Here is a 9979-nt window from a genome sequence, read left to right as displayed (position 1 = left end):
TCGAATCAAGCTCGAAATCATGTTACGATTTCACATAAATTTCTAATATCGCTTCTTTCTAATTGCTACATATAATACAATAAATAACAAAACTAACTTTTGATTAAATTCAATTAAATTTAAAAATTTTAAGAATATCATGTACGTGTATAATTTATATACGTTTATTTTTTCTGTAAACATAATTAGAAGTGAATTAGTTACTTTTAAAATATTTAAAAAATATTATGATAAAGAAACTAAAACCAATAAATACAATAAATAACAAAACTAACTTTTAAATAAGTTTAATTAAATTTGTAAATTTTAAGGATATCATATACAATTTATGTACATTTATTTTTTCTCTAAACATAATTAGAAGTGAATTAATTACTTTTTAAATATTTAAAAAAGATTATTGTAAAGAAACTAAAACCAAATTGGTCAGTTATTTTTCAAGTCCGTTAAATTGTTGTTTTTGATGGAAGCATATTTCATGGAAGTAGGCGTCTGTTGGTAATGAATAGTTGGGATGGATCGCCTCCACCGTTTCCCTCTCTTTATAATAATCCTCCTTCGTTGATCCCCTCCACCACTCTCCCTCCCTTCCACAGGTTGGTTTCTCTTCTTCCCATTTCTCACTTTTTCTTCCCGGCTTCAAACATCGTTCAATACACGATGTTTCCCAGCAACGCTGCAGCCGCGAAGAGGCTAGGAAAAAGGAAGGTGAGAGAAGTTGAGACCTTCAATCCTCACTTCGCTTCCACCAGTACTCCCGTCGATCGCCGCCGCTCTCATGTTCACAAATTACTCAACAACGCTGCCGCCGCCGCGCCATTGTCGTACATGGCCCTGTTGACCGCCAACGACGATGTTGACGACAACGACAACATTATGGACCAGAGCGACCAAATAAATCAAATTATAACTTACCATGTAATCACATGACGAACTTTTTAAGCACTAAACGCATGTTTGGTAGGACAGATAGATGAATTATCTGTGCTACCAAACATGTTACTATTAGTTCAGTTAGTGTAACTAATTAATGAATTTTGTTTCTGACAGAATGAGAAACTGCGGCAGTCAGTGGTGGGGATGGTGGAGGAGACAGTGGCAAAGCGGGTGAAGGCGCAGGCGGAGCGCAACGAGGAGTTAGAGAGGCTGGCAGCGATGTACAAGGGGGAGGCGGAGCGGCTGCTGGCGAGGGTGAGGTACTTGGAGCACGCGGTGATGTCGCTCAGCGAGGGCCTGCAGGAGGCCAACGCGGCGGGCCACTATGCTGAGGCGGTGGAGGAGGAGGGGGAGTCGTCGTTCGAGGACCCTGACCGCGTGGGGCCTGTCAGGCTCGACTGCAAGGTGTGCGAGAGGGAGCTGGCGAACATGATGGTGTGGCCGTGCCGCCACGTCTGCGTCTGCAAACGCTGTGATGCTGCCGCCAAGTGCTGCCCTGTTTGCGGTATGGTGAAGACCACCAGCGTCGAAGTCTGTCTCCCTCTTGATTGACTTTATTTAAATTGTTTGCAGTTTTGAAAATTGTAACGATTGGATATTGCTTTGTATTTTGGCATGTATTGTTACTGTTTACTATAGTAGTACTATAATTGTCAAGATTTTAGTATGTAATAATTATAAAAGCGTAAGAAACAATACAAATCTATGAAAATTTAGCATTTGAGAACTTTTTAAGCCCACACTCTGAGCCTCGGCTGAAGATCTGATACCTTAATCTCGTCTATTTTAGCAGCAACGATGAAGTCATTAAAACTGAGCCCACCTGCATAAACCAGACAAACAATAGTTAGATACTCCACTTGCCATATTCCGTCTGTTAAGTAACGTCTCATTTTGCCATTTCGGGATGTTCTAGATTCAATTTACATTTTTTTCATTCTAAGTAAATAGACCTCTCAATTAACCCATTATACTCGCATTCTATTATAAAATCAATATATCAAAGTTGTCCATATTTATATTTTCATTTGTCTCTAAAAATTTGCTACTTTCACTTTTCTCATTTTTAATAGTGTGACCACACAATCATTTTTTAACAGTAGAGTCATTTCTTTTAGTTCACAAGATTTAGTAAATAATGTAAAGTAAAAGAAAGATAAAATAAGAATAAGATGATACCAAGTGAGGGAGTCCAAAGGCGAGCTCTAACTAGATTTGGCGCCTCAAAATGAAGTTGAGGTAGATGCCCTGTGGATTCGACTTTGCTATTGATCCGATTGATGAGTTCTTCCCCACACTTTTCATCTCTAACTTTCCACACCCCTTCAAGCTTCAAACCATCTTCCTCATCAAGCAGTTTCCATCCAACTACCTTAATTTCAGAAAAGAGTAATTTCTTTATATAATCCTCATAAGGTTAAGAAAGAGAGAGAGTGAGACCTTGAAGAGCAGCTTTTTGGCATCGTCGAGGGACAAGGCGTGGTGGATGTCGGCGATGGCAGCGCACTGCATCTGCGCGAGGGAGAGGGCGGAAGCATTGGGTATCAAAATCTTGTGCTCGGTGCTGACGTTTCCCTGAACTTTGTCGGCGAAATTGCTCTCGATCTCGGCGGGGAAAGGGTCCCGTGCTCCGAAGTCTCCGAGGATGTCGATGTTTTTGGGGCCCTCTGCTCGGAGCCTCAACGGAGTTGAGCGGGCGGTGGAGGGAAGGATGTCACGGGGTCTGTAGGGTGAAATTCTGGAGATGGAGAGGAGGGAGGAGAGAGAGAGGAGTGGCGCGGCAGCCATGGGAGGATGAGAGGTGGTGTTTGTTTGGTTTGATAGGGGGATGGATGGGGTTGTTATCTTTGAGGCTAGTGTTGTCTATACACAAATACACAATCCCAGCCTCTAGTTTATATCTCTGCCCCACCAAGTACACCATCTCATATTTCCAATATATAGAAAACAAATGTGGTTAATATTTCATTTTTTAAAAATCAAATATTGATTTATTTTTAATTATTTCTTTATAGCTATAGAGAAAAGGAATTGATTGACCTTTAGTTTTTATATAATTTGTAGAATTATTGACATCAACAATAATATTTCAGATATTAGAATATACTACTATAACATAATGTTGATCTGGAATAAATAGTTGATAGAAGAGGGGATAAAACTCTTGACATCGAATACAATAAAGAATTAAAAATAGATTAGGATTTGGACGGACTAGATGCTGAGGAGAGATCATGTTTCGCGTTACGTTATTAGATGGAATTTGTACATTATAAGGGTAGAAATGTAAACAAAGCATTTATATCACGCGTTTAAAAACTGCAGATCCAATAATTAAGGGATTTTTGGGAACTAATTGACATGCCCTTCTCACTCCATCATTCTGCTCTCTCCCATCAACCACGTCCCTCAATTCTTCTCTCCACAAAAAACCCTAGTCGCCCCAAATTGGCGTCGAGAAGTAACTGCCGCCTTCGTCCGTCGCCGTAAAAACGTGGTCAAATCATCGGTCATCTCCAAATCGAGGGCTCCATCCGCTGAAGTATTGCAATCTTCCGTTAAAAATCACCGATCATCGCCAAAAAGAGAGCTTCGTCCGCCGAAGTAAGGTAATTGTCCATCAAAAGTCACCGGCTCCGTCCGCCGAAGTAATGATTAATAATGTAATCTTCTAGTTCATGAAATTGATGCATGCAATTAGTGTAAATTCATATTCAAAGCTGCCGGATTAATTGATTTACTATTTGATGAAATTGATATATTATCTATTTGTTTCAAGCCGTTTATACATTTTCTTATTGGGATCCAATTTTTGTCAACGCTGCTGGTCATTTCTTGTGCATAGTTATGTGTTTCTGTGAAATATTTTATTACTACATTATTCTGATTTTAATTTAGAGTTAACTACACTAATAGTCCTTGATCTTGTCAAAAAATGCACCAATGGTTCCTAAAATTTTTTTATATAATTTTTGGTATAAAGTAACCCTAGGCACCACTAGTGTGAATATTTTAAGTTCTGGGGCATTTTAGACCTTTCTATTCCCCTTTTAATTTTTTTAATTTTTTCTTTCATCACCATTTTCTTTTATAAACTCAATTATACTTTCATTTAAATAATGTTTGATGCTTTATGATTTCAAAATTTTAAATAAGAAACCATATGTTTTAATTATGCTTTATTTATTTTTAAAATTTAAAATATTTTTTATACGAATTAATATATATATTTGCGAAGAAAATATTATATTTAATAGTAATATTTTTAAATATAAATATTAAAGTGAATTATAGAAAATTCTTTGTGGGATTTATTTTTACTCAAAAATTTTACTATTTTTTTTTAAAATTTGAGAAGAAAAAATATTATAGTGAACTATAGTAATTTTTTATTTAAAAAATGTTACTTAAATATTTAAATGTTACTATACTTAAGTGAAAAATAGATATTTAATTTCGTTAATTAAAATATAGTATAGTGAAGAATATTTTTTAAATATAATTATTAAAATTTAAGTGAATTATATCTAATATAAATTAAAGCGAACTCTTGTAAGTAACATTTTTTTACTAAAAATATTAAAGTGATCTGTACATTATTGAAGTAATTATTTAAAAAATTCAAGTGAATTAATTCAAAAGAAAATTATTTTTGTCGTAAAAGGTGCTTTTATGTATGTTCAAAATAATTGCATGATTGAAGAGGTACCAAAATTGTAATTTTCAGATACGAAAATGCACTCGATGGCATTTAGGAGATTTTTCAAATGCAGAAGGGTATAAAAGACCGACAGGTACCAAAAATGCTATAAAAATTTTTAGGGACCATTGGTGTATTTTATGACAAGATCAGAGATTAATTATGTAGTTCACTCTTTAATTTAAATGGGTTGTTATTGGGATCCAATTTTTAAATTTTTTGAGTTACAGTTTCTGCTCTATATGGTCCTCTGTATCTTCTTTTAAAAGGCATATGCACATTATTTTACCTAATATTTACATTACTTCATATTGATGTGCTACATTATAGTATGAATGTATGATTTGTTACATTTTTTCATTTTTACTGTACATTATTTACTCAAAATTTTACATTTTTCGATACAGATGTGCTACATTATTGTGTTACAGTTTCTGCTCTATATGGTCCTCTGTATCTTCTTTCAAAAGTCATATGCACATTATTTAACCCAATATTTACATTACTTCATACTGATGTGCTACATTATTTTGTGTTATAGTATGATCTGTTACATTTTTTCATTTTTTTGGTACATTATTTAATTTACTCAAACATTTTACATTATTTGATACGGATGTGCTACATTATTGTGTGTTATATAAGGGTGTGTTATATTAATACACTTTTTTACTTAAATTACCGGCTTCATAAGGTTACAGTAAATATGCATACATTAGGCCTTTAGACATTGTTTGATCAACATTATTTTGATGTGTTACATTAGTGTTATTTGTTATTTGTAGTAATGAAATCCGTATTAACCAGTAATGTAACATTTTGACAAATCAATGTATATGTTTATGAATAGGTACAAAGAGGTCTCGGGTCGAATTTGATGACAGTGAGGAGTCCGCTTGTATTAGATTTTTTTTTTTTTTTTTGTAATATGATGGAAACAGAAAATAATGAATGTTTTTGAAACGGTTAAACTTAGATTTTGGAGATGTAAAAGAGTTGTGATGTACATTCACATCTAAATAGTGTACTTAACATTTATCTATCAAATAATGTGGACAGAGAGGATCCCAACATTACATTACTTTATGTAAAACATATACATTATTATTGAACATACATATACATATGTTGGTGCCCTAATATTTTGATAATGTGAATATACTTCAAAGTAATGTAAACCTTTAGTAATCAGTAAAGTAGAGTAATAATATCATGTGTTAATATAATAATGTAGACAATACATGAAATAATGTAAGTGAGTACTACAACCTAGCCCCATGGATTGCTAAACCCAAAGGGTATGAATTCAAGTTCCTTTCAACATTATTCTCTTCAATCTATATATTATTCACTGATCCGTGCACATTATTAGATACTATTTACCAAATCTTAAACGCATTAAAAAATGATATTTAATTCATGTGGTGATGCTATAACCTAGTCCTGTGGGTTCCTAAACCTAAGAGTAATGATTCAAACACTCTGCCCTTTGTGATGGTTCCGTTTGTGAGTGGGTACTACAACCTAGCCCCATGGATTGCTGAACCTAAAGGGTATGGATTCAACGTTCGCCAAACATTAAACTTACATAGGTACATCATTTAGTATTACACATGTACATTAAAGGTCACTTGGTGTACATTAATTAGTTTTACTTAGCCTAAACATTATTCCCTAAAACACGTACATAATTCAAAAATGAATTTTGATATATGGGTTAGTAATATGCCCTGGCCCTATTGATTGTTAAACCCTATGGGAATGACTCTAACTCCCTTCCCGTAGTCAAGGTTTTGTTAGTGAGTCGGTACTATACTCTAGCTCCATGGATTGCTAAACCCTTTGGGGAATGAATTTAACTTCTGTCACACATTAAACCCATTGTAATGTACATTATTCAAAGACGGTATGTACATTATACAATTATAACTGATAAGGCTCGTTTCATGCATTGGTTTTGGGTTAAAATTCTGTGCATTTGGGGCACTAATCTGTGTTTCTGAGTTCAGGTGCGTAATAAATCTGCCGGACCTAGGAGTTGTTGTTATCTAACCTGGCAGATGCAAAAGAGAGGAGATTGAGGTGAAATTCAGATGTCGTCGTCCGGACCTGGGAGAATAAGAAGTTGGCGACAGGAGCAGCAAGAAGCAGAGCGCAGATATTTTAGAGCGTCTTATTCAAGGGCACAAGCGTCAAATCACAAAAAAGATGCCCTAGGGATCAGAACCCCACTTATATAAAGAGCTCAACCATAAGGAAGAAAGAGGATATTTTTTATCAACTTCAACACATCATACTCTCTTAGCTCCCTGTTTTTTCACGCTTCAAACTCGTTTCACTTGCTGCGCACTTGGAGATGGGGTGATTTCTGGCCGCCGTCGTGGTTCTCATCATATTGCTGTCGTGTAACACCGCCTTGTGAAGGCGAAGAAACAATATTTATCTTGGTTTGTTTAGTTTGCTTTTGTTTCAAGTACTTGTCGGTTTTTAAGTTTCGTAACTCTAGTTTCTGACTTTGATCTGCTGGATTCGAACCTATTTCTCGTTATTATGGAAGTTTATGTTGGTTTTTGTTGGATCTCGCTGAGTTGATGTTTATTTAGTACTTTTCGCTTTCGTTTTTGTTGATTGTTGGATGTTTGGAGCTGAGATCTGTTGGTTTGTTGTTGGAGATTGTGGATTTACGTATGGAGGTGTTTGGATTTGTTAAATCGTGGTGCATTTGAGTTAGAGTTTCGTAGATCTGGTGTTTGCTGTTTATGTTTTGCATGATTATGGCTATTTACTTTCTGTTTCTGCATTCTCTAGGTCCAGTAGCGTAGATCTGTTAGTTTCGACTTTAATTTCTCGTTTTAAGTTTAGATCTGAAGTTTGCTCTGTTTTTATGGTGTTAAATGCTCTGTTCTTTCTGATATTTTCGTTTGGTTCATGAAGAAGATGAGGTTTGTTGGTAGTTAGAATCAGTACTTTCTGCCTATCTTTTACTTTTCTGCATGCTTTTCCAAACCCTGGTCGTTTAAGGAAATTGGTCCCCACTATTTGCTTTACCTTTGTTTGTCTAAATTAGGAAAGTCATTCTAGTTAGTTTAACTCTAGTTGTCTTAGGACTTTCGTATATTTCATTTCTCAAAGTCATGCATGTTCTGTACGTTCTCATTTCTTAGACCCAGTAGGTAGATTAAAGTAGTTTTTAAATCTCTCAGACCCAGTAGTTTTATGTGCTCGACCCACAAATTGCGTGGCAGCAGCCAACCCCTTTTCCCAAAACATCCCAAATGCAGTTTCGTAACACATCCGTCCTCGTGGGATCGATCATTTACTTCCATGTGCTAGTTGTAGTCTAGTGGGTTGAGGTTTTTAAAGAAATAGAGTGCATCCAACGACCCCTGTGTGAACTAGTTGAATCCTCTGGACCTGTTAGATTGAGAAATATCACACACTGCACTGCACATTTCTAAGTCTTCAAATGGCACATTTCAAATAACCCTAAACCCTAAACCCTAGACGTCAGCCACCGGAAACCCTAACCCTAGAAAAGCCCTAACCCTAGTCGAACCCAGCCACGCGACGCAAGAACGGAGCAGCGCCGCTGAGCGCGGCTGCTGCTGGTTCAAGCGAGGGCAGTGCGATGATGGGAAGTCGCCAGACGACGCAGCATTGTTGCGTTCAAGCGGCGTCGACGGGGAGATCTTTGCGGCGTCTTTTCGCCGGGAGAAAGGGGAGAGAGGAAGCGCCGCGTCTCCAGCGCGGGTTGACCGGCGGTGGCTGGGCGGCGAACTTGCCGCTCCGGCGAGCATATCGTCGTTGTATATTCGTCGTTTATCGTTCGTGCAAACCTCGAACGATAAGATATCGATGAAAGAATATTTTAAGGATTATTTAATTCCTAAATTAAAAGATATCATTGAAGCTACCTGTTGGTTGTGACAGTACAAGTGTGGTGTGTGTGCAGTGTTGCGTTATTCAAATAAGGCAGGTTCCCCAGATCCAGCAAGTCCACTAGATCACTTGGTCTAGGAACTCGTAGGTTGCGTGGAATCCCGGTCGTCGGACACACAAGTACTTCCCCGCTTCAAAAACCCTCAACCACTTTACTAAACCTAGTATAGGGAAGTAGGGATCGATCCCACAGAGAAGGATGCGTAAGAATCGTAATCAAGGATTTGGGAGTATTTTTTTGGTGTTGGCTGCTGCCACGCATTTTCTTGGGTTGAGGAAAAATTAAAATTAACTTGACTTGGGAATATTAGAAAGAAACTTAACCTAACAGCTAGACCTAGGAAATAATTCTACGATGGGACCACATGTAAGAAAAGCAGAGTACGACTGGAAAGTGGCAGAATAACTAACTCTAGTACTAACTGACAGTGACATCGTCTTCTACAACCAAATTCGCATAAAACTTCTTGAGAAAAACACATAAGCAAATAAAAATCCAGAGCTTCTAACTTGGAATCAAATCTATGCATAAATAACGAAGAACTTACAGATCTGCATACCTAGACGAAGGGAAATAGAAAACAAAGGAAATAAAACAAGTCTATCCACTACTGTTTCTTTCACACGCCAAAACCAACTTCAGACGCTAAATCCACTCCGGATCCAAGCGTCCGACACGGACTCCAAACAGAAGAAATTCTCCATCACGTCAGATTTACAAATTTAAGCTCCAAACACTCAATCAACCACAAATCTGTCACCCAATTCCACATCAAACACCTCAATAACGAAATAAACAAAGATCGACATAGCAATTTAAGAATTACGCTAACAGTAGAGAGATCTAAGCAAAAGTAACTTCAAAATTAAACAGCTAAACTCATTCCATGAGCGATAAACAGTTAAACATCATCAACATCAAAATCGACTCCTAAAAGTGAAGTTCGACGGTGGAAACTAGCAAAAACAGCTGAAATTAAAACAAATGTATCTTCGCCCTCACTGGGACGATGTTACCAAACTCGAGATCTTTAGAAAGTACCCCCCCTATCACGATTATCCCCCAGAATGTTTCCCAAGTGTGTGTAAAATGTATGAGCTAAGAAGAGTGAAAAACTATCCCATTACGCTGCATGCTCCTCTCTATTTATAGGCGCTTTAGTAGGTCCAGCGAGGTATTGATAATGACTTTGTTGCCCTCAGCTGTAGACTCCCCCGTCACGCCAATTTTTTTCCTTGTAAATCCTGCTCATTTCGTCCTTTTCTCTCGCTAGACCATCTCCTTCATTACTTCCTTGATCTAGCGATTTTCTTCACACACATGGCTTAGGAAACGTGTTAGACCCAGCAATTTATAACATTTTTTTGCACATTACCGATGCATGAAATTAGCCTTATCAAACT

The 9979-nt window shown here is 36.9% G+C and overlaps 2 protein-coding genes across 2 annotated transcripts; one reads left to right on the top strand and one right to left on the bottom strand.

The window, feature by feature from the left end:
- The first annotated feature begins 593 nt into the window (after positions 1-593).
- Positions 594-1569, top strand: LOC125187076 (BOI-related E3 ubiquitin-protein ligase 1-like). Its single transcript, XM_048083585.1, has 2 exons — positions 594-918; positions 1051-1569. Exons 1-2 carry the CDS (start codon positions 661-663, stop codon positions 1486-1488), a joined length of 696 nt encoding a protein of 231 aa, XP_047939542.1. The 5' UTR covers positions 594-660; the 3' UTR covers positions 1489-1569.
- Positions 1570-1586: 17 nt separating this feature from the next.
- Positions 1587-2819, bottom strand: LOC125187077 (probable pterin-4-alpha-carbinolamine dehydratase, chloroplastic). Its single transcript, XM_048083587.1, has 3 exons — positions 2377-2819; positions 2116-2308; positions 1587-1759 (listed from the first exon to the last, which is right to left on the bottom strand). The coding sequence occupies exons 1-3, from the start codon at positions 2722-2724 to the stop codon at positions 1668-1670; spliced, it is 633 nt and encodes a 210-aa protein (XP_047939544.1). The 5' UTR covers positions 2725-2819; the 3' UTR covers positions 1587-1667.
- Positions 2820-9979: the final 7160 nt, after the last annotated feature.

Source organism: Salvia hispanica, chromosome 5, assembly GCF_023119035.1.
Source record: "Salvia hispanica cultivar TCC Black 2014 chromosome 5, UniMelb_Shisp_WGS_1.0, whole genome shotgun sequence".
Lineage (NCBI taxonomy): Eukaryota > Viridiplantae > Streptophyta > Magnoliopsida > Lamiales > Lamiaceae > Salvia > Salvia hispanica.
The sequence above is the reverse complement of the archived record's forward strand: the minus strand, read 5'-3'. Positions and strand labels throughout refer to the sequence as shown.

What these genes read in the sequence shown, in the direction of transcription:
- LOC125187076 (XM_048083585.1), top strand. Translation starts at nt 661, where the DNA reads ATGTTTCCCAGCAACGCTGCAGCCGCGAAGAGGCTAGGAAAAAGGAAG. An exon ending in ATCAAATTATAACTTACCAT is followed by an intron (nt 919 to 1,050) that starts GTAATCACATGA and finishes TGTTTCTGACAG; the next exon opens with AATGAGAAACTGCGGCAGTC.
- LOC125187077 (XM_048083587.1), bottom strand. Translation starts at nt 2,724, where the DNA reads ATGGCTGCCGCGCCACTCCTCTCTCTCTCCTCCCTCCTCTCCATCTCC. An exon ending in CCAAAAAGCTGCTCTTCAAG is followed by an intron (nt 2,309 to 2,376) that starts GTCTCACTCTCT and finishes TCTGAAATTAAG; the next exon opens with GTAGTTGGATGGAAACTGCT. An exon ending in CCTTTGGACTCCCTCACTTG is followed by an intron (nt 1,760 to 2,115) that starts GTATCATCTTAT and finishes TGGTTTATGCAG; the next exon opens with GTGGGCTCAGTTTTAATGAC.